Source organism: Anolis carolinensis, chromosome 1 (genome assembly GCF_035594765.1).
Source record: "Anolis carolinensis isolate JA03-04 chromosome 1, rAnoCar3.1.pri, whole genome shotgun sequence".
Classification (NCBI taxonomy): Eukaryota; Metazoa; Chordata; class Lepidosauria; order Squamata; family Dactyloidae; genus Anolis; species Anolis carolinensis.
In genome coordinates, this window is record NC_085841.1 from 362,588,021 (window position 1) to 362,613,110 (window position 25,090).

A 25,090-nucleotide genomic window follows, 5' to 3' on the forward strand; every position below is an offset into this window, starting at 1 on the left:
ACCAGAAGCAACTTGTAGCTACTCAAGTTGCTCCTGACACGAAAAAAATTATTATTATTATTATTATTATTATTATTATTATTATTATTATTTTATTGTTTGACACAGTAAACAAAATAGATATGCTGGATGATTATTATTGTTGTTGTTGTTGTTGTTGTTACTGTTACAGTAGAGCAGGGGTCCCCAAACTAAGGCCCGGGGGCCGGATGCGGCCCTCCAAGGTCATTTACCTGGCCCCCGCCCTCAGTTTTATAATATATTTTATATCAGTTTTAATAATATAATATATTGTATGTACATACAGCTGCTTTGAGTCCCCTTTGGGGTAAGAAGGGTGGGATATAAATGTAGTAAATAAAGGTAGTAAGTAAATAAATAATTATTTTTAGACTTAGGCTCACCCAATTCTGAAATGACTTGAAGGCACACAACAACAACAACAACAACAATCCTAATTAACTTGACTATCTCATTGGCCAGAAGCAGGCCCACACTTTCCATTGAAATCCTGATAGGTTTATGCTGGTTAAGATTGTTTTCATTTTTAAATAATGTATTGTTCTTTCATTGTTGTTGTTGTTGTTTTGCACTACAAATAAGACATGTGCAGTGTGCATAGGAATTTGTTCGTATTTTTTTTCAAATGATAATTCGGCCCCTCCATAGTCTGAAGGATTGTAGACCGGCCCTTTGCTTTAAAAGTTTGAGGACCCCTGCAGTAGAGTCTCACTTATCCAAGCTAAACGGGCTGGCAGAAGCTTCGATAAGCGAATATCTTGGATAATAAGGAGGGATTAAGGAAAAGCCTATTAAACATCAAATTAGGTTATGATTTTACAAATTAAACACCAAAACATCATGTTATGCAACAAATTTTACAGAAAAAGTAGTTCAATACACAGTAATGTTACGTTGTAATGACTGTATTTACGAATTTAGCACCAAAATATCATGATATATTGAAAACATTGACTACAAAAATGGCTTGGATAATCCAGAAGCTTGGATAAGTGAGGCTTGGATAAGTGAGACTCTACTGTATTATCTTCAAAAATGAGTTGAACTGGAAGACATGCTTATCAAATTTGCAGATGGCAACAAATTGGGAAGGACAGCTAATACTCCTCAGGACAGGTTAGGATCTTAAACGACTTCAACCGATTAGAGAGCTGAGCTAAAATTAAGAATATGATTTTGCACAGAGGGAAATGAATGGTATTACATTGAGGCTGAAGATAATGAAATACAGAAATACAGGATGGTGGCTTGAAAACAGTCCATGTGAAAGAGATCTAGGAGTCTTAGTATCAATCTAGACCAGGCGTGGGCAAACTTGGGCCCTCCAGGTGTTTTGGACTCCAACTCCCACAATTCCTAACAGCCTACCGGCTGTTAGGAATTGTGAGAGTTGGAGTCCAAAACACCTGGAGGGCCCAAGTTTGCCCACACCTGGTCTAGACTCTAGACTCCTTGGATGCAGCCTCAAGGCCTCTTCCACACTTCTCCTTGTTGGCTTTCCCATCTAGAGAAGAAGCAGTACCGGGAGTCCTACATCAGCGACGCTCTGGACCTGGACATGGACCAGCTGGAGAAGCGCTCCAGGGCCAGCGGGAGCAGCTCGGGCAGCGTCCAGCACAAGCGGCTCTCCCGCCGCTCCACCACCAGCCATAGCAGCTCCCACACCTCCGGTATCGAAGCCGACCCCAAGCCGCGCGACCGGGTGGCCGAGGACGACTTCTTGGTGGCCGCCGTCCACCGCAAGTTGAGGGCTTGCAGCTCCATGACCAGCCATGGAAGCTCACACACCTCCGGCGTGGAAAGCGGGGAGAAGGAGCGGCTGGAAGAGGACTCCTCGCAAGAAGATGGTAAGCCTGGACCAAGCCAAGCTTCCCTGCCACATCCTATTAGGGAACCTTTTCACAGTACAGTCAAGACTCCCATATTCAGAGAACTTATTACCAACATCCAACACAATATGTCCACTTGAGGTGTTTGCTAAGACCTCCAGCATGACTATGGTATCCTAGGGAAGACCCCCATATCCACGAGACATATTACTAGCATCCAAGGAAATATGTCCTGGGTTGCTTTGAGTTTTTTGTGCTGTATGGCCATGTTCCAGCAATATTCTTTCCTAATGTTTTGCCTGCATCTGTGGCTAGCATCTCCAGAGGTTCTGTTGGCAATAGAGTTCGGAGCTATCTGTGGTTTCTCATATCATTGCAAAGTCTAGAAATAAATGTGTCATGCTATATATACTGTATTTCTTCAACTGTAAAATGCTATTGATTGTAATATGCAATTCTCACAATTTCAGGCCCACCACTAGGAACAAAAATACATAAGATACACTTGCAATTCTGAGACTTGCCCCATTTTTAGAGTTGTTTCTATAAGTAAAAATGGCATCTTAGAATTAAAATACATACAGTAGTTATGTCACGGTGATTCCATTTTAACTGTGGGTCCCTGGAACTACAAATCCCTAGGATTCCATAGGACACAATTATGCAATTAAAATGGAAACTAAGTGCTGCTATTATTATTATTATTATTATTATTATTATTACAGTAGAGTCTCACTTATCCAAGCCTCACTTATCCAAGCCTCTGGATAATCCAAGCCATTTTTGTAGTCAATGTTTTCAATATATCGTGATATTTTGGTGCTAAATTTGTAAATACAGTAATTACAACATAACATTAATAATAATAATAATAATAATAAGTTTATTTATATCCCGCCTCCATCTCCCCCAAAGGGGACTTGGGGTGGCTCACAGCAAAATCAGATACAACACAATGATAAAATAAAATATGAAACATCAAAGAACAATAATAAAAACCAATAATAATATATACACAGCAGACAGAAAAACAAAAACAAAAATACAACACGGTATTAAAACATCGAGTTAAAAAAACCAAACATTACTACTTATTGAACTGCTTTTTCTGTCAAATTTGTTATAAAACATGATGTTTTGGTACTTAATTTGTAAAATCATAACCTAATTTGATGTTTAATAGGCTTTTCCTTAATTCCTCCTTATAATCCAAGATATTTGCTTATCCAAGCTTCTGCCGGCCCGTTTAGCTTGGATAAGTGAGACCCTACTGTATTATTATCATTCTCCGCCTCTCCTCACAGCTCGAGGGAAGGCACAACGCTGTTAAAACACTTCATAAAACATTATGTAACATATATATTAAAATACATTTCTATGAAATACATAAAGTACACAGCAAAGATTTATAAACAATAAACACAGGGCATGAGTTTAAAATGCATGGCAGAATGGGATAGGAATAGATAGGCCTAGATAACTTTTCGTGCGTTTGGATTCTATGGGGCTTGTGCTCATTTCTGCTTCGGTCTATTAGGGTATGAAACCACATTTATTTTCCAAATCCCCATTGATGCTATATTGCTGCATCCAGAGTCTTCTTCTAGTGATTTTTTCTCCTCTTTGATTCAGAGATTGAGATGTTGGTTGATGACCCCAGAGACCTTGAGCCCACGAGCGAAACCTCCCTGGACGATGTGAGTCCCGACGTGTGCATTTACATCACCGAGGACATGCTGATGGCCAGGAAGTTCAACGGTCACTCAGGTAAAGTTGTTGAACTTAATATACATACATATCTCACCCTCTTTCAGTATCTCAAGGGCTGTCCCAGAGAGGAGAGGTCAGAGAATAGCATCAGTTCCAATGGTTTGAAGTTGCAAGAGAGTAGATTTTGATTCACATTAGACGGGACCTCTTGACAGTGTTTGGGCAATGGAAGCAATTGTCTAGAGAGGTGCAACCTGAACTAATCTTGAATCTCACTTGGACTTGTTTTGTTCTCTTACGTTCTTGTCCCCTCATTCAGGCTTGGTGGTCAAAGAGGTCAGTTCATCCACTTCCAGCTCGTCGGAAACCGTGGTCAGACTTCGCGGCCAGAGCACTGATTCATTGCCACAGGTTTGTCACTCAGGGCAGTAAAACTGAGTTTTGGGGACCACCGTGTGGTTAGTTGGATAGGGGTTTGGTAGCTAGGTGTCGGTGCAAGGTCATCCTAAGAGATGTCTTTAGGATGACCTCCACCCGTCTTCATCCATCTGCTGTCTTTTGAAGCATTCCTTTTCCCAAAGTATGTCCCTCCTTCCCCGTTTCTCTGTGAAACAAGGAATGCTGAAAAAGCACTGGATTCTTGCTTAACTTGTGCACTTCAAATATTTAGTTCACTACATTTGGAGAACTCAAAATCATCCAAGGATGTGTGATTGAGATGGATGGATGGATGGATGGATGGGTGGGTGGGTAAATGTGTGGATGGATGGATGAGTGTGTGGATGGATGGATGGATGGATGGATGGATGGGTAAATGTGTGGATGGATGGATGAGTGTGTGGATGGATGGATGATGTGTGGATGGATGGGTGGGTGGGTGAATGTGTGGATGGATGGATGGATGGATGGATGGATGGGTGAATGTGTGGATGGATGGATGGATGGATGGATGGATGGATGGATGGATGGATGGATGGATGATGTGTGGATGGATGGGTGGGTGGGTGAATGTGTGGATGGATGGATGGATGGATGGATGTGTGGATGGATGGATGGATGGATGGATGGATGGATGGATGGATGATGTGTGGATGGATGGATGATGTGTGGATGAATGGGTGGGTGGGTGAATGTGTGGATGGATGGATGGATGAATGGATGGATGGGTGAATGTGTGGATGGATGGATGGATGGATGGATGAGTGTGTGGATGGATGGATGGATGGATGATGTGTGGATGGATGGGTGGGTGGGTGAATGTGTGGATGGATGGATGGATGGATGTGTGGATGGATGGATGGATGGATGGATGGATGGATGAGTGTGTGGATGGATGGATGATGTGTGGATGGATGGGTGGGTGGGTGAATGTGTGGATGGATGGATGGATGGATGGGTGAATGTGTGGATGGATGGATGGATGGATGGATGGATGGATGGATAGATAGATAGATAGATAGATAGATAGATAGATAGATAGATAGTCATTGTAGGTTGAGAGGCAATACAAAAATCTGACAGAAAGATTAAATATTTCAGATACATAGCTGATAGACAATAATCAGATAGATAGATAGATAGATAGATAGATAGATAGATAGATAGATAGATAGCTCACATTACAAAAATCTGATAGAAAAATCAGAAGAATCGGATAAATAGATGCAGTATAGAAACCAGATGGATGGATAGATGGCTAGGTAGTTGGTAGGTAGATCACAATACAAAAATCTGATAGAAAGATCAGATAAATGGATGAGAGGCAATATAGAAATCAGATCGATCGATGACAGATAGATAGGTGAGAAGCAGTACAGAAATCTGATAAGTGGCTGAGATGCAATACAGAAATCAGGTGGGTAGGAGGGTGGATGGATGGATGGGTGGCAATTCAAAAATCTGACAGAAAGATGAGATAGATAAATCAGAAACATTGCTGATAGATCACAATACAAAAATCTGACAGAAAGATCAATAAATGGATGAGAGGCAATATAGAAAGTAGCAGTATAGAAATCTGATTGGTAGCTGAGAGGCAACACAGAAATCAGGTGGGTGGGTATTAATACAAAAACGTGATAGAAAGATGAGATAGATCAGATACATAGCTGATAGACAATAATCAGATAGATTGATTGATCGATGGCTTGATCAGTCGATAGATAGATAGATAGATAGATAGATAGATAGATAGATAGATAGATAGATAGATAGCAATACAAAAATCTGGTGGAAAGATGAACTAAATCCGATAAATAGATGAGAGGCAATATAGAAATCAGATAGATAGATAAAGCAGTATAAAAATCGGATGGGTAGCTGAGAAGCAATACAGAAATCATCTAGATAGATAAATAAGAACTAGATGAAAGACAATACAAAAATCTGATATATTGATATAGATCAGGCACGGGCAAACTTGGGCCCTCCAGGTGTTTTGGACTCCAACTCCCACAATTCCTAACAGCCGGCAGGCTGTTAAGAATTGTGGGAGTTGGAGTCCAAAACACCTGGAGGGCCCAAGTTTGCCCTTGCCTGATATTGTTAGGGATTCCTCTTCTTTAGAAGAGGAAGGGGAGCAGGAAAGCATTCATGAATCTGAGGGGCAGTTGGAATCTGAGGAGGAGATTTTGCAAGTACCCTCATTTCAGGAAAGGCGAAAGGAATCAGAGCAGAGACGTTGTTCAGCTAGAATAGCTGCTAGAAATGCAGCTGAGTAATTGGGAACTGCCCTGAGGGAACTCAGGGCTATAAAGCAGAAGCAGGTGCAGCCAACTCTTGCTGGTAACAAACTGACTCTTTGCTCCCCTTGTGCCTGCTTCAAGTCTGGATCTGGGAAACTGCTCCTAAGGATTTATTGCTGTTTCTTTGTCTGAAGTCATCGGAGGTCGCAACGACCATCCCAACGCGACTTACTTTATATACCGGGTCCTAGAGAAGTGCACTTGGAAAGGACCAGACGCAGAGCTTTTTCTATTTCTGCCCCTGCCTTATGGAATGCCTTGCCGCCCTATATGAGAGCCATGCATGAGTTCGGGCCTTTTACCCTAGCACTCAAGACCTGGCTCTTTACTAGAGCTTTTAATCTATGTTAATTTTATCAATATTTGTATGTATGTTTTTATCCTTTACAATTTTATCTTGTAAATCGCCTAGAGCATCTTGGATGGAGGGCGATTAATAAGTAATTAAATGATGATGATGATGATGGTGATGATGATGATGCTATTTGATTTGAGACTAAGTACTGTGCTTGCCCTAAGACTTCCTTGCTTCCTTTTGCATTATTCCACTGAGTGTGCTGTACTGAAGTAAAGCAGTTTTCATTTATTTACCACAGTGCTTTAAGGCTGTTCTTGAAAGACAAGAAATGTAATCCAATAATATAAACTATAAAACAGTAATTAAACCAAAATATAATCCATGTGTTACCAAAACACATACATTCATAGAAAGTAAAACTCTATATTCAGAGTTTGTGAGTCCAATGCCCACCAGTTCATGTTCCACATGGAGGACTGTGTATTCCCTGTAAGTTCACTCCGTCATTGATAATGACACATTGAAATTATATACTTGAAGAACAAAATTGACTACTCTAAGTTCTCCATACCTGCATAACCACCACCTGAGGAAGACTACACAGTCAAAACTGGTCGTGGATGGTGACTAACCTTGGACTTGTGTAAAACATTGGATTTCATAAAAGGATTCACTTACTTGGACGTTTAAATTTGGACTCACAATTAGTGACTTATACAGTCGTCCATGTGGAACATGAACTGTTGGGCACTGGACTCACAAACTCTGAATATAGAGTTTTACTTTATGAATGTATGTGTGTTGGTAACACATGGATTATATTTTGGTTTAATTACTGTTTTATAGTTTATATTATTGGATTACATTTCTAGTTCTAGTGGCCTCTTGCCTGTGCATTTCAGGGAATCCTTTCTTTGTATTGTTCTTGAAAGACAAAACAGGACAGATATAGATAGTGAGAGTAATAAAGAGATTGGATACAAAGATATACAGACAGACAGATGGACGGATAAACAATTGACCCTCCCGTTCTTCCTCCCTCGCAGACGGCCTGCCGGAAGCCGAAGGGCTCCTCGGACCGCCACAGCCTGAGCCTGGACGACATCCGTCTCTACCAGAAGGACTTCCTGCGCCTGGCCAGCCTGTGCCAAGAGACGGCCCAGAGCTACACCTTTGGCTGCGGCCATGCGCTGGCCGAGGAAGGGCTCTACTGCAACGGCTGCCTGGCGCGGCAGTGCGTCAACATCCAGGACGCTTTCCCCGTCAAGAGGACCAGCAAGTACTTCTCTCTGGACCTTTCCCACGAAGATGTCCCGGAGTTCGTCGTCTGACGCAGCTGGAGAGACAACAACCAACCCAACCAGGTGCCAATGCTTCCACGAACTCTTTGGGTCTTTTTGGTGCCATGCAGGGATTTTTTCCCCCTTTCTTTCGATATATTTTCTCGGATACTTAAACAAAACAAAAAAACCCAAGGCCTTGTGAACTGTTGCACTATTTACAAATGCCTGTCCCAAAAGCTGGAATTTGTGGCATTTCCATTTGCGGGATTTGATCGAAGTTTAAATCGGTCGGATTTGGGAGACGCGATGTCTCAATGTCTTTCTTCTTTCGGACACATCCCACACTGAGGATTTTTTAAAAATTTCCTCTTCTTTCTGCAAAAAAAGTTAAAAGGGATGGTTTCTTTTCTTTCGTTTCACGTCCTTGTCCTTTGCCACACGGAAACTCCTGAAAGTCTTCCATGCCACAGAGAGAGAACATACAGATTTCACGCATCGAGTTTTTTGCAATTTAGTTTTGTTGCGCCGTCATGACATATACTCCAAAGTAAGGACATGGTTCTGTTTCTTCTATTTGATTTTTATTTTATTTCCATATCAAGCCAAAGAAATGCACATATCCTGGGTGGATGGCGTCAAGACAGAGATGTCGGCAATAAGGAACCAAAGGAGAGAACTATGTGTATTGAAAAGACTTTGTGGAAATGGCAACAGGTTATGATCATATCCATCTTGTGGGTTTTTTTCTCTAAAAAAGAAGCCAAGAGGGTTTTTTTTTTTCATTTTCTGGTTTGTAAAAGTTTACAAAAAAGAAGAGACGACGACAGTGATGAGGCTTCTGGAAGCTTTTTCCGGTTTCTCATGGGGTGCCTGAAAGGACAAATAATCTGTGAGGATGTAGCAATACGATTTGCTGACCAAAGTACCTTAAGTTAGAGACAGAGAATATAAAAAAATACATATATAAGTCTATAGAGAGGAATATATCTTTATGTTTGAAATTACGAACCCATTTTATGTTTTTGTTCTGTTTTAAATGCCTTTTTTTTGGTAGAAAAAAGTTAACTCATGCCTCCTTTTCTTTCACAGGATGTAATTAAGACAATCGTGTTAGTGCAAACGTGACAAAATGTCTCCTTTTTCATAGTGGATAGCGAGGCATTTTGCACTATTCAATATGACTTCCCTGTGTCTCTCAAATTCTATTCCAAATTGGGTTTTTTTCCATGTCAGGAGTGACTTGAGAAACTGAAAGTCGCTTCCGGTGTGAGAAAATTGGCTGTCTGCAAGGATGTTGCCCAGGGGATGCCCAGATGTTTGATGTTTTATCTTCCTTGTGAGATGCTTCCAAGCATGGCTGTGTCCTCCAACCTCTAGAGCAAGGGATTGGTTTGGGGAAATCTATGAGCATCTCTCCATGATGCGCTGCGTTGCGCTTCTGGCTCTCCACTCATTCATGACTGATATGGATGGAAGAAAGGGAAAATGTTGCACCTACATGAGAGTAGAACAGACCCATTGCACTATGCTTACAGACCCCCACTGGCTTTATGTAGAAACAGCTTCACCCACGTCTGGAAGGGAACGTGTTTAGAAATGCGCCACTCAGCTTCCTCCAACTTGGCGTCCTCCAGATGTGCCAGACTGGAATTCCTAGCAGTAGTCAAGTCTGATAGTCTCAAATTGACATTTGATATGGTAAATCAGAAACCTAGAGTTGGAAGAGACCCCAGTTCAAACCCATTCAGCCATGCAGGAATACACAATCAAAACCCTCCAGATGGATGGCTGTCCAACTTCTGTTTTAAAACCCCCAGAGAAGGAGACTCCTAGGCAGCAGCAGATTCCATGGTGGAACATCTCTGAGCATCTGGAAGATCTTCCTAATGGGGTTGCTGTTGTTTTCCAGGCTGTATGGCCATGTTCCAGAAGTATTCTCTCCTGACGTTTTGCCCACATCTATGGCAGGTATCCTCAGAGATGGCCATCCAGCTGCTGTTTAAAAACTTCCAGAGAAGGAGACTCCATTGACTCCCAGGCAGCAGCAGAATCCAATGTGGAACATCTCTGAGCATCTCAAGATCTTCCTAATGTTTAGATGGAATCTCTAGAGTTGGAAAAGACCCCAGTCCAACCACATTCAGCCATGCAGGAATACCCATTCAAAACCCTCCAGACAGATGGCCATCCAGCTGCTGTTTAAAAACTTCCAAAAAAGGAGACTCCATTAACTCCTAGGCAGCAGCAGATTCCATGGTGGAACATCTCTGAGCATCTCAAGATCTTCCTAATGTTTAGATGGAATCACTTTTCCTGCAATTTGAATCCATTGCTCCATTGTGTCCTAGTCTCCAAAGGAGCAGAAAACGAGCTTTGCCCCTTTCTCCTCAATGGGACCTCTTTTCAAACATGTAAACCTCTCAAGACTCTTCTCCAAGCTAAACATCCCTAGCTTCCTCGTCTTCTCTTCAGAGGGATTTGTGGTTTCCAGACCTTGGACCATTTTGCTGGACCTTCTCTGGACACCTTCTAGTTTGTCCATATCCTTCCTGAATTGTGATGTCCAGAATTGGACACGAGGTTATTCCAGGTGAGAACTGAAGCACTGTGTCCATAGTTCAGAAAAGATATAGACAAGTTGGAACATGTCCAGAGGAGAGTGGAGATGTTCCATCACATGATCACATGATCTGGAGATCTTCCACCACATGATCTGGAGATGTTCCACCACATGATCTGGAGATGTTCCACCACATGATCTGGAGATATGGAGATGTTCCACCACATGATCTGGAGATGTTCCACCATATGATCTGGAGATGTTCCACCACATGATCTGGAGATCTTCCACCACATGATCTGGAGATCTTCCACCACATGATCTGGAGATCTTCCACCACATGATCTGGAGATCTTCCACCACATGATCTGGAGATCTTCCACCACATGATCTCAGTGATCTATTCCATTCCATCTGGAGGACACCAGCATGAAGGAGGCTGAGCAAGCAACTCATTACTCAAAGGTCATATTGGACAACTGAAACTAATATACCTTTAAATTTACCTGCCAATGAGAGATGACAAAAAAGTTCTAGTCACAACCATTTTTTGTTCTTCCCTGACTTCTTTCTTTTCCCAATGGGCAAGGATTGTCTCCTGTAAGGAAATATTCTTGCTTTCCAAACTAGTGTACTTCCAAGCCATTGTGTTTTTTGGGGGGGTGGGGGCGGGGGATGTTTACAAAAGAAATATTACAGCACAAAGCCTTTTTAAAATATACAGTCTATATATTTTTGAGAGGTTTTATATTCACAGCCATACCGTCGCCATATTTTGATAACGCCTGCCTTTTTTTCTAATGGGAGACTTTCTTAAAAGGAAACACACACATTATGTATATATATTAAAAAAAATTGAAAGCATGGGGATATTTTTTTATATATATAAAGAGGAGTGCATGGGAAGAAGTCTCCAAAGGAGCAAATGAATGGATCTGGATTTCTGTTGGACCAGGAATGGCTGTGGGGATGAACCAAAGAGAATGGCAACCTGAAGCTTTTGCAACATTGTACTTGGGTTTGTTTCTGATTCTTCTTCCAAGTTTAATGACTTTTAACATGTTCTGGAGTGTGCCGCTATTTGAACTGAATGCTAGCAGAGATATGGGCTTTGGCATGATCCACCTTGACTGGTTTATCTTATGTTTTAATTGCTCTGCCTGGTATTTTTTCCTCTTTGTATCTGTTCACTGGTAGAAGAAAGCATGCATAACTCGCTGCCCAAATCTGCCTTGGAAAAAGAAAAGAAAAGGATGTAAGGGCATTCTATAATGCCTTAAAAACTACCCAAGAAAAAATGATTTCTAGCATAAACTTTTATGGACCCCAATTCACTTTGTCAGAAGCACCGGAATCTGCAAAAGCTTGTTACTAGGAATACAGTAGAGTCTCACTAATCCAAGCCTCGTTTATCCAAGCCTCTGGATAATCCAAGCCATTTTTGTAGTCAATGTTTCCAAAATATCGTGATATTTTGGTGCTAAATTCGTAAATACAGTCATTACAACATAACATTACTGCGTATTGAACTACTTTTTCTGTCAAATTTGTTGTATAACATGATGTTTTGGTGCTTAATTTGTAAAATCATAACCTAATTTGATGTTTAATAAGCTTTTCCTTGATCAGTCCTTATAATCCAAGATATTCACTTATCCAAGCTTCTGCCGGCCCGTTTAGCTTGGATAAGTGAGACTCTACTGTATATTTTTCTCAATTAAGGTTTTTAAACAAAACACAAAAAGGTGCTTTTTTCGTGTCAGCAGTGACTTAAGAAACCGCAAGTTGCTTCTGGTGTGAGAGAATTGGCTGTCTGCAAGGACGTTGCCCTGGGGACGCCTGGATGTTTTTGATGTTTTACCATCCTTGTAAAATGCTTCTCTCATGTCCCTGCATGTAGCTGGAGCTGACAGAGGGAGCTCATCCACGCTCTCCCCAGGTTGGATTCGAATTGGCAATCTTCAGGTCAGCAACCCAACCTTCAAGTCAGCATTCCAGCCGGCACTGTGGGCTCCTTATGGGAATGCCTCTTTATGCAGATTGAGCATTGTTGAGGTCTATGTGTCGTACCAAACTTTGCAGTCATCATTTTCACAGAATGTTTCACCATTAGCTCCTAAATGTGGCATTTCTCGTCTTGTCCAATTTAGCACTATTCCCTTTTCATGCCCTCAAAGGGACTTTTCACACTCTGCATGGACTGCCATGGTTCTCTTACTAGGGATTATTGGGATTTGTAGTTCTGTGAGGTGTTTGCATTCACAGCCAGAGTTTTAGTGCCTCACCAAACTACAAACCCTAAGGTTTGGGAGGATATAGTCATAGGTTGCAATGAAAACATATACATTTGGCTCTCCACATTTGCAGGTTTTCATTCTGTGAGTTTGATTATTCATGGCTGTGAGTAATACAGTCTCTCTAGGGATCTCTAAGTCCATCAGGATGACTCAACATAGAGTTGCATTGGTAGATCTAGAGATCCCTTGAGGGATGTTTTCTCGGATGAAAAAAATATAGTGTCTTTCATTTGCAGTTTTCCTACTTTACGGTCCTGTGCCCTTAATGCCAACCAAGGTGGAGTGCTGCCTGTATTTGTGCCATTGTTGTGTGCCTTCAGGTCATTTTTTGACTTATAGCAACTCTAAGGTGAACCTATCATTGAGTTAGTTTTTGGTTGTTGTTGTTGTGTTGGCAAGCTGTGTTTGGAAGGAATTTGCCTTTGCCTTCCCCTGAGGCTGAGAGAGAGTCACTCATCCAGGGTTCCCCCAGGAGGTTTCCATGGCCAAGTGAGGATTCAAAATCTGGTCTTGTTTTTTTGGAATACAAACTATTATATAATTCTTAAAGTGGAGCCATGGTAGTGTGGAAAAACATCCCTGGCTTGTAGAGGCTTGAATAGAGCAACGGTGCGGTTTTCCCCTTGTGTCGCACACTCCGATGCAAACTCGCAAGTGCATTGCTTGCATTTCTGGACAGGGAAAACATTATATACTAGAAATATCTTCCCCTTTCTTCTACTCTTCAGTTTCTCAGATTGCCTGACACACTTTGGAAGATTTGCCTCCCTTTTAACAAAGGGACGGTGCAAACCGAGGCTGAGACGGTATCAAAAATCAAGCAGTAGCTTATTTGATGAAATTTCTTTTCTGCAATGAGCGATTTCTTTTGCACTGTCGCACAGCTGCTTTCCAGATTTGTGCAACCTTTTTATGGCTCTATCAGGAGTGATTTGATTGTGCTTCCCTGCATAGTTGGGGGTTGGACTGGATGGCCTTGGGGGTCTCTATCAGTCCTAGGATTTTGTTCATCCAAGTAACAAAAAAGAAAGTTCATTCTCCCAGACTTGTGGCAACCTTAGAGTTGCCCTGGAGCCTTTCCTTCTAACCTGATTCCTGGACTCTGGATTCCTTTTGGGCAGCTTTTCTTATTAACACCCTGCTGTGAGTTGTTGATTGTGTCCCTCTTCAGGTCATGTTATCAGCAAGCCAACCTGCATAGGGAAATGAGACGATAATATTGAAGTCATGGGGTAATTTGTCAGGGCTGAAAATTACAAAGATGAAAGGAACCGAATCCCATCAAGGAACACTGAATTAGCTACTCCAGGCAATCAATCTGTGAGTCAGAAACTAGTCCTCCAGGTGCTTTGGACTTCAACTTCCAGAAGCCTCAGCTGCTTCCACCAATGGCCATGAATGCTGTAGTCTAAAACCCCTGGAAGACCAGAGCTTGGGAAACACGGCTTTGTTTGAAGCTAGTATGTGTTGGCCAGCCATTCACAGAAGTCACCTTTACCTGATCCTTCCAGATATGGTATAAACTAAGTTGACCACTGGGAATGACCAATCAATTCATCCTATAAGTCAGTGATTCCCAACTGACTTAAGTGTTTTGGACTCCCACAGTACCTAACAGCTGGTAAGCTGGCTGGGATTTCTGGGAGTTGGAGTCCAAAACAACCTGGAGGCACAAAGGTTGAGAACCATTGCTATAAGTGGTGAGTTTGTTGCCTGCCACAAATAATGAGGAAAAGTCAGGCACATGACTGTTGGGAAATATGGAAATATGTCTTGTAATTGATCCAAGCCAAAGGCGCCACAAAAAGCATTCCAAATGCTTCCAGATGATTCCTAGGAACAATGTCACCACAGGGTTGTTGTATGTCTTTCAGGCTGTGTGGCCATGTTCCAGAAGTATTCTCTCCTGACGTTTCGCCCACATCTATGGCAGGCATCCTCAGAGGTTGTGAGGTATGGATAAACTAAGTAAGGAAAGGAAAGAATATATATCTGTGTAGAGTCCAGGGTGTGACAAGAGTCCTTTGTCACTGGGAGCCAGCATTAATGTTTCAGTTAATCACCCTAATTAGCATTGGAAATGTTTTGTCTCTTGCCTGGGGGCATCCTTTGTTCAGTCAAGCCCTCAAAGTGTTGGTTCCCATCTACTGTTTTGATTTTGGAGTTTTGTAATACTGGTAGCCAGATTTTGTTCATTTTCATGGTTTCTTCCTTTCTGTTGAAGTTGTCCACATGCTTGTGGATTTCAGTGGCTTCTCTGTGTAGTCTGACATGATAGTTGTTGGAATGGTCCAGCATTTTTGTGTTCTCAAATAATATCCTGTGTCCAGGCTGGTTCATCAAATTCTCTGCTATGGCTGATTTCTCTGGTTGAATTAGTCTGCAGTGCCTTTCATATTCTTTGACTCTTGTTTGGGCAATGCTGCGTTTGGTGGTCCCTATGTAGACTTGTCCACAGCTGCATGGTATCCGGTAGACTCCTGCAGAAGAGAGAGGATCCCTCTTAAAATGTCACCACATTTTAAGTAACATTTTAAGTTTAGAAGACACCTTAATAAGAGAAAATGACCCAGACTTTGGCTCTCAGGTCCTTTCAAACTTTGCAATGCAGGTCTTTGCATGAGTCTGCAATGAACAAAGGGAGCAAAGTGGCACTGAATGCTATCCATTCTTAAAGCAGTACTGATCAATGTGGTTTTAGGTAGTTCTTGTTCCATTTGCTATTGATTGTTGGTGACTTTCCAGGAAAGAAAGGAACAGTTGTGTGCAATGGACACAAATATGGTTCTTGGAGCGGGCGGAATAATGGCCAGTTTTCCCATCTTAGATAGCATGAGAAACACTATCCTAGAAGGCATTTGAAGGCCAAGAAAAATGTGCCGTCGAAAGCTTTCATGGCCAGAATCACTGGGCTGTTGTGAGTTTTCCATGCTGAATGTCCATGTTCCAGAAGCATTCTCTCCTGACATTTCACCCACATCCATGGTAGGCATCCTCAGAGGTTGAGTGGTCGTCAGGAGAAAATGCTTTTGGAATATGGCCATGCAGCTCGGAAACCTCACAACAACCCAAGAAAAATGAATTCTTTCCATAAGGATAGTGCAATGATGGGCGAGTTCTTCCAAGATCCCCTCTGATGCCACTATAGCCCCTAAACACATTCCTCTCACAACTGAGTTGCCCATTTTTGATATGAATGGATTGGCACATATTTGCACTTACCACGTGGTGAGATTTTAAGCTGTGCCCATAATATATTGAGAATTATCTTCGGTACAAGGAGAATAGGCAAGCCTTGCAGTTTATATTTGGAACACAGATATCTATAACTAAGATACACAAAGTATGATGTTATTGTTATTTTTGAAACATCAAGTGTGTTATCGTACGACAGATTTATTGCTTATATACACAATATAAAGGTACAACTTATCTCTATCCTGAATAAATGTCCTTATTCATATAGATTTCAAACGGGGGATATAAATCTCCTCTAAATAAACACAATAGTCCAATATATTGAAGGAATATGTCTGTAGATTTAAAAAGTCACTTATAGGTATCTTGAAAGACCATATGTGGCATCCGAGGTTATGGTTTTATCAGAGAAGAGTTCTACACAGTGACCAACGTTACAACAAGGTGTCCCGGGTCGTATTCCTTGTTTCGGTGTTTGGAACACCTTCTTCCGTCAATATATTGGACTATTGTGTTTATTATATTGAACTATTGTGTGTATATAAACAATAAACCTGTCGTACGATAACACATTTGATGTTTCAAAAATAGCAATAACATAATACTTCGTGTAAGCCTTGTAATTTGTCATGGGGCCCCTTTGGTCTTGATATCCAAACACATACCCAACAACATAATCAATGCCCAGTGGATTATGAGACTTGGATTTCAAAACATTAAGAGGAAAAATGTTTCTTTGCCCTGGTGTAGATCAGTTGGTATTTCTCTGGAAACCCTTGGAACGTGTTGCATATAATATTGCTTTCCTGATTCAAGTTGAGTTTGAGAAATTTGAGAAGTTGAGATCTTGAGAAGTTGTGCCCTCCAGGAGTTTTGGGCTTCAACTCCCAGAATTCCTAACAGCCTCAGGCCCTTTTTTTACCCCTCCGCCGCTTGCGGCGGAGGGGTAAAAAAAGGGCCTGAGGCTGTTAGGAATTCTGGGAGTTGAAGTCCAAAACTCCTGGAGAGCCTAAGTTGGCACATGCTTGGGATCGCCATCGTGATCATGTTTCTTGGAGAACTATCATGTTGTGTTTTTGTAGAACAAATTGTGAGGATATTTGCCCGGATTGTAAGCAGCCGAGATGAAAGGATTCCAGTATAAATCCCATCAAGGAGGGGATAAATGCAGTCATGGGTGAAATACGGAGAGACGGCGACAAGCCTTCACTGCAAATCTAGGTTTTTATTTTTAAAAGAGTAGGGCTGATGGTGACAATAGTAAATCCCCGTTCTGGATAGTTTGCAAATATCAAGAAATTAGGGCTGCTTCTACATTGCAGAATTAATGCAGTTTTGTCTTGGCCCAATAGTATGGAATCATAGGAGATTTATATTTGCAGGCTTTTCAGCCTGCTCTGCCAAAGAGGAGTGGTGCCTCACCAAACTACAAATCCCATGATTGCATAGCATTGAACCATAGCAGTTAAGTGGCATCAAACTGTATTAATTCAACAAAGTAAAACCGTATATGGTTCTTTACTTACTTACTTACCGTACCTACCATTTATCTGCGCCTGGTTTTTGTTAGAACCTTGAAGCAGTTCTCCAAGATCAGGAATCTACTAAAGGCACAGAGTTCCAGAAGCAGTAAAGTTCGGACTAAAATCCGGAGTGGATTTATTGCATTTGCTTAACAAAGAAGGCACCCAACTATCCATGGAGAAAAGTAGGAGTTGGAAAAGGAGATTTGCCCCATTCATAGAACTCTTTCGTATTCTGTGCATCTACAATGTCAAATTAATGCAGTTTCATACCACTTTAATTACTATGGCTAAACATTACAGAATCATAGGAGTTGTAGTTCAGGGTGGTATCAACAGAGAAGGCGAACGCCTTTTACAGCTTTCGGTCCCATGCTTCCATAGCATTGAGCCATCTCAGTTAAAAGTGGTGTCAAACTGGATTAATTCTATAGTTTAGATGGACAGACCCATGGTAAAAAGTCTACGCAAGAGCTTGTGCACCAATTGCTGGAGTCATGGAGAGAGAAGCATTATACGGACAGGTTATGAATGCGAGTCTTACCATCTCACAAAGACCCTTCCCCTTATTGGCAATGCGATTCGGCAGGCATCACTTTTTGCTTTGTAGATGACACACACACAACTCTTGTTGAGGGTGCTTTAACATGCAAAGTTTTAGTCAGGGGATACTGGGAGTTGTAGTCCAAAACCCTGGGGAAGCTAACCTTTTTTGTATTGGGGACGTTGTAAAAGGAGGCAGTATGACACGAGGCTGTATTTTTATATATATAGATATGAATATATTATATACCAATATTATTTTTTTTTGCATTTCTGGGAACTCTTTAGCACAGGCATGGGCAAACTTGGGCCCTCCGGGTGTTTTGGACTTCAACTCCCACAATTCCTAACAGCCTACCGGCTGTTAGGAATTGTGGGAGTTGAAGTCCAAAACACCCGGAGGGCCCAAGTTTGCCCACGCTTGCAGGTCTGGGTTGTTTGGGGTATTTGCTGCCCGTGCCAAGGGGAAATGACCGAGGCTTCCTTTCTGTGAAAGGCCTTCTCCGTCGGCCGGGCAGCAGCGTTGAGAGCGGTCAAGGGAGCACAGCAGCGGGGGGACCGATGGTCTCGCCGGCCTATGCCAAACGAGTTGGTGGCACTCCTTTTCATTGTGGTACAGTTCGGAGAAATGACAACAATAAAAGTCGCTTGTTTACATTGCCGTCTTCTGCCTGGTCTTCATTGGAGCCTTGTTTTTGTCCTGCCTTCGAGGAATGAACTGTTGCACCTCAGCGCTGGTTCACCTTGCTCTTAACACACACTCCATCACAGCAGACTTGGCTTTTATAGTTTATAGATAAAAGATAGCAAAGTCTGAATAAAAAGCAATAAAGAAAGCATTAATCCAAATGCAAAGGCAATCTGTAGAATATAGTTCAAAGTCTCTAATATAGCAAACCAGTCCTGAAAACAAGGCAGTATGAACTCCAAAATACAATTCAAAACACATGATCTAGGCATGAACAAAAGCAAGAATCCCTTTCCATGAGCATAGACAAGGCTGGAACTTAGCTTCCAAAATCAATGTTGCTTCATCTGAAATCTTTCCCTGTTACTCCCTATTTAACCATGCTTGCAGGCTAAGAAAGCATTCCTCTGACCTTGAGTTCCCACATGTTTACCAGCTATCCTAAGGAAATGTCTGGGATGATGGACTCTTAACCTTAACTTTGTATCCCTTTCTAAGGAAGACTCCTCTGACTCACTGTCAGAGCCACCTGGGACTTGTTGATGTACTGAATCCTGTGAAAGGTCACCCTTATCACTGACTTCTGCTTCATTACTAGTCTGTTTATCACAAACTTCTGCTTCACTGCTAGCCTGCGGCCTCTCTGACAATTCAGAGCCTTCAACATTTCCTTGGTCAGCCTGCATAAATAATAATAATAATAATAAGACATTATTTATACCCCACCACCATCTCCTTGCGGGGACTCAAGCAGCTCATATGGGGCAAAGCCCGGTCAACACAGTTCACAAACGTAATGACATAAATACATATGCACAATATACACAAGTGAAAACACAATAAGGTAATAACACAAGAGTTAATACAACAATAATATCAAACAACCACCAATACAATTCAATCAACTTCATAGTTGGTCATTCAGTCTGAATCACAACATGAACATCATGCACAATACAGTCATACAGTCCATATTTGCAGATTGGATAACACTAACAAAACTTTGAAAAAATTATGTTCCTGGTTTTAGTGTGTTATTTCCTGTTTAAATGTGTTTTGCTGACTTTGAAAGTAGTTGGGTTGTTGTGGGTTTTCCAGGCTGTCTGGCCATGTTCCAGAAGCATTTTCTCCTGACATTTCACCCACATCTATGGCAAGTATCTTCAGAGGTTGTGAGGTCTGTTGTGAAAGTAGTTGTTCTCCTCCAAAAACTTTGTTTTTGTGGCTGCCACAAACTATGTTGAATTGTTTGAGATTCTATAAACTGATATTCATTGAAAAACAGTAGCAAAATGTGCAATAGCAGGATGTCCCTCCTGCAAGAACAACGTTTTGGTAGTTTAATAAACTTTTTCCACATATTTATGATCAAACCAATTAGGAAATGACATGTATAATTCTCACAGTGATGATGATGATATTCTCACAAAGAAACTAGTAAAATGTGGGCTAGACAATGCTACTGTTTGTTGGTTTGGGAAGTGGTGAATTGGCCAAACCCACAGGGTGCTTCACAAGGGCTCCTCTTCATCTTGGAGAGAAGCAACCAGTGGGAAGACACCAAACTGGGAGAGACAGCTAGTTCCCCAGAGGACAGGGTCAGGATCCAAAATGCCCTTAACGGACGAGAGAGCTGACTGTCAATATTGTCACAGAATAGGTGTATATAATAGGCATTTGGAGATGACACCAAATTAGAAGCAACAAGGACAGCAAAGGAACCCAAAATGACTAACCTATTAGAGAGCTAGGCCAAAACTAACAAAGTGAATTCCACCAGGGAGAAATATCTCACAACCTCTGAGGATACCTGCCATAGATGTGGGTGAAACATCAGGAGAGAATACTACTGTAACACAGCCATATAGCCAGGAAAACATACAACAACCCACAATGTATGGTACTAGTAAACACAGTAACACTGATTTTGGAAATCTATGAGAATGACTCACCTCTAGATGGCGATGTAAGTCAAGAAGTCTCAATTCTCAGAGACCCAGGCTCTGATGTTGCAGAACTCTTTGAGATGATAGACAGCCATAGACAACAGGTTGACAGATTGATATCCCCAGAATTCCCCCATTCTCTTCACACTTAAAAATGTAAATTTCCAGAAATTTTGGAACTATGGTGTGTTTTGTGGAATTCTAAGAGGAACAAATGGAGGGTGAAAGGGAGAAATGTCTCAAGATGAAGAAGGCGCCTCAAGAAGACAACCCTTGTTGGGACCACCTTCCACCTGGAAATCCATATGCTCCCTGTGGAAGAACATGCAGGTCAAGAATAGGTCTCCACACTCACCTACGGACGCACCACCAAGACCCTACACTTGGAAGGCAATCAGACTCAGACACAAGGGATCGCCTATGATGATGGACTGAATGGTCCTCGGGGGTCTCATCCAGATCCATGAGTCTATGTTTCCATCATTGGTGGTCTTTAAACAAAGGTTGGATGGATGTGTTGTCAAAGTAGATGTGTTGTTGTATGGATGTCTTTCAGGAATACTTTGAATTGATGGATGTCTTTCAGGAACACTCTGTTCTGCTTTGGCCAGACCTCAGTGTCCAGTTCTGGTCACCACAATTCAAGAAGGAAGTAGGAAAACGTAAAAGGGTCCAGAGAAGGGCCAGTAAAATGGTCAAAGGTCTAGAGGCCGAACCATACGAAGACCAGTTTAGGGAACTTGGATTGTTCAGCTCGAGATGATTAAGAGGAGACAAAAATTACGTTTGAATACTTGACCAAATTGAGGAGGAAGCAAGGTTGTTTTCTAGGGCAGAGTGGAGCAACAGATTCAAACTTCAGGGAAAGAGATTCCACCTGAATACTAAGAAGAGTGTCTTGATGGAAATAACTGTTCAAGAGGATAATATGCTGCTTGGAAGTCTGATGGAATTCCCTTATTTGGAGACTTTTCAACATTGACTGGGTGGGTATCTGTTGAGAGGGCTTTAATTGTGTATTCCTGCCTAACAGAACAGGATTGGACTGGATGGTCCTTGGCATCTCTTCCAACTCTACAATTGTACAAGATAATATTTATTTATTTATTTACAGTATTTATATTCCGCCCTTCTCACCCCAAAGGGGCCTCAGGGCGGATCATAATGAACATATACATGGCAAACATTCAAGGCCACTAGACACACAACATATATAGACAACACATATAGACAGACACGGAGGCAATTTAACGTTCCAGCTTCTGTCTTCATGAGGGCATGCTCGATTCTAGCCACAGGGGGAGCTACCGCTTCACTGTCCACTTGTGACACCGAGTCCTTGATGGAATACTTCCTCATTCCTCATTCTTCTGGCTGCAGATTTAATGGCATCGTAAATTAGTTAAATTAGCCTCCCCATATAAGTGGTACCTAAATTCCTATGACAGATGCGACTGTCTTTCAGCTGCATAGGTCAACAGCAAGCTTAACTATTTATGGTCAGGAGCTTACCCTGACCCAGGCTGGTTTCGAACTCATGACCTCTTGGTCAGTAGTGATTTATTGCAGCTGGCTACTAACCAGCTGCGCCACAGCCCGGTCTTTTAAAGGCCACCTTTGCAGTTGGATAGGCATCTTTCAGAAATGATTTAGTTGTGTATTCCTGCACAAGGGTTGGACTAGATGGCCTTCCTGCTTTAGGATTCATTGATTCCATAACTGCAGTTGACTCTCTGTACATCAATACATCCAGAGCTTGGGACATGGCTATTGCAGGGGGAAAACAAAGCCCTTTGGACTAAAAACAGACCTTCTCTCCCTGTTCATGATTGCTCAATTGTTCCATTTTAAAAGTAAATAAGTCTTGCCATTCCTAAATATGCTTTTAGGGATGCTTCCATGATTCTTCTGGTTCTAAACTTTCAATGGTTTGTCCTGGTTTTATGGCAAGCTTCCCAGAGATCTGACGGCACAAGGAAGGGACATCAATATTTTAAGAAATCATCAAATCATCATATAAATAACTCTTCCGTCACCCCTATCTGTGACACTCAAGGACACCTGGCCTTGTGATGTGTTTATTTACAATATTTCTCTCTCGCCTCCAAGCTCATAAAAGCTCCTGGGCAATGAACAAATTTTAAAAACTTAAAATAACGAAAAGATGAAACGATTTAAAAAAAAAATTGAAATGCTATTTAAAAACTAAATGCAATCTTTAAAAGGCAGGGCATTTGTAGTGACTTCTTGGCAACAATACCATTCCCAGCTGTGGGAATGCCTCTCTGCTCCTCACCTCTCACAGCAGGGACACTCTAACCTGAATCCCATAATTCCCATCAGAGTCATCTTGAACCTGAATCCCAACATCTTGAACATCTGGAACCTGAATCCCACAATCCCCATCAGAGTCACTCTGAGACTCTAGCTGAGTCACAACAAAGAAGGCAAACAAGAATGAAAGAAACAGGCAGACTAGCAAGAAGGGAGGGCGGGAGGCAAGACAGAAAGAAAGAAAAGAAAAGAAAAGAAAAAAGAAAAGAAAAGAAAAAAGACAGGAAGGCCAAAGAAGAGATAAACAAACAAGAATGAAAGACTCAGACAAGCAAGCACAACGGGCTAATGAAAAAGTCAAGAACGAAAGAAACAAGCAAGCTAGCAAGAAGGAAGGCAGGAAGGCTAGAAAGAAAGAAGCCAGGCAAGCTAACAATAGGCAGGAAGGCAGGCAGGCAGGAAGGAAGAAGAAAGGCCAATGAAGAAGTAAACAAGCAAGAATGAAAGAAGCAGGCAAGCAAGCAAGCAAGCCAGAAGGCTAGCTACAAATAAATAAGCAAGCAAGCAGAAAGGCAGACCAAGGAAGAAGTAAGCAGCAATGAAAGAAGCAGGCAAGCAAGAGAGAAGTTAGGAAGGAAGTAAAGCTAATGAAGAAGTAAGTAAGTGAGAATGAAAGGAGGAGGGACCAAGAAATACACCAATATAGCTTTGCTGCAGCAAGATTAACCATAGCCAAAGAGTATGAAAGGGGAAAAAAGTTTAACTAAAAAGGATTGGAGGGAAAGAATGCAGGAATATATGCTAATGGCCAAACTAACCAATAATAAGAGAAACAGAAGTCATGAGAACTTTTTGGAAAAATGGGAGTTGGCCACGGCATATCTGAATGGAGAGTCAGTGACATAGAGGAGCTCCGTTAGGAATTTAGGATTGCTATGAACAAGGAAAGATAAAGTGGCTTAAAGGCTTCACAGTGCTTCAGCATCGGAAGTCATGGTGAAGGGTGCATGAGTGTTGGAGGAGGTTTTATTTTGTGTGGGATAGGGGTTTCGGGTGCATGTATGGTCTGTAATGTGTTGTTTGAATGTTATGGTGAACTCTTACATTATTAAAAAATAATAAAAATAAGTTCAACAGGGACAAATGAAAGATACTCCACTTAGGCAGAAAAAAGGAAATGCAAAGATACAAAATGAGGGACGATGCCTGGCTGGATAGCAGGACGTGGGAAAAAGATCTTGGCGTCCTCGTGGGGAGAACAGGGAACATGAGCAAACAATGTGATGCAGCAGTTAAAAAAGCCAATGGGATTTTGGCCTTCATACATAGGAGTCTAGTGCCTAGATCCAGGGAAGTCATGCTAGCCCTCTATTCTGCTTTGGTCAAACTACACCTGGAATCACACTGTGTCCAATTCTGGGCACTGCAGTTGAAGGGAGATGTTGACAAGCTGGAATGTGTCCAGAGAAGGGCGACTCAAATGATCAAGGGTCTGGAAAACAAGCCATATGAGGAGTGGCTGAAAGAGATGGGCATGTTTAGCCTGCAGAAGAGAAAGCAAAGAGGAGACGTTATGAATTACAACATTCACATTGGTCTCAAAAAGACAAGAGTCCTTTCTCCCACCCTGGACCTTCCACAGATATATAAACCTCCCTTACTTAGAGGGTTGTTGTATGTCTTTCGGGCTGTGTGGCCATGTTCCAGAAGTATTCTCTCCTGACGTTTCTCCCACATCTATGGCAGGCATCCTCAGAGGCTGTGTGGCATGGATAAACTAGGCAAGGAAAGGAAAAAATATATATCTGTGGAGAGTCCAGGGTGTGGCAAGAGTCCTTTGTCACTGGGAAGCCAGCATTAATGTTTCAGTTAATCACCCTAATTAGCATTGGAAAGGTTTTGTTTCTTGCCTGGGGGGCATCCTTTGTTCAGTCATTAGCATCCTTGGGTCTCCTCTGCCCTCAGAGTGTTGCTTCCCATCTACTGTTTTGATTTAGGAGTTTTTTAATACTGGTAGCCAGATGTTGTTCAGTTTCATGGTTTCCTCCTTTCTGTTGAAGTTGTCCACATGCTTGTGGATTTCAATGGCTTCTCTGTGTAGTCTGACATGATAGTTGTTGGAATGGTCGAGTATCTCTGTCTTCTCAAATAATATCCTGTGTCCAGGCTGGTTCAT

General features: G+C 41.8%; 1 protein-coding gene and 1 long non-coding RNA gene across 4 annotated transcripts in view; one reads left to right on the plus strand and one right to left on the minus strand.

The window, feature by feature from the left end:
- The window catches only part of frmd6 (FERM domain containing 6), a 194,895-nt gene extending 176,232 nt beyond the window's left edge, over window positions 1–18,663 (plus strand). For all 3 annotated transcript variants that reach the window (XM_062968674.1, XM_062968672.1, XM_062968675.1), the window contains 4 exons: window positions 1,530–1,868; window positions 3,483–3,617; window positions 3,880–3,971; window positions 7,649–18,663. In XM_062968674.1, coding sequence (XP_062824744.1) covers window positions 1,530–1,868; window positions 3,483–3,617; window positions 3,880–3,971; window positions 7,649–7,933 — 851 coding nt within the window. In that variant the 3' untranslated portion in view covers window positions 7,934–18,663. The remainder of the gene's footprint in view (window positions 1–1,529; window positions 1,869–3,482; window positions 3,618–3,879; window positions 3,972–7,648) is intronic.
- A 119-nt stretch (window positions 18,664–18,782) lies between these two features.
- Window positions 18,783–25,090, minus strand: part of LOC134295617 (uncharacterized) — a 30,611-nt gene continuing 24,303 nt past the window's right edge. Inside the window, exon 2 of the long non-coding RNA XR_010002248.1 lies at window positions 18,783–22,014. This is a non-coding gene — a long non-coding RNA (uncharacterized LOC134295617). The remainder of the gene's footprint in view (window positions 22,015–25,090) is intronic.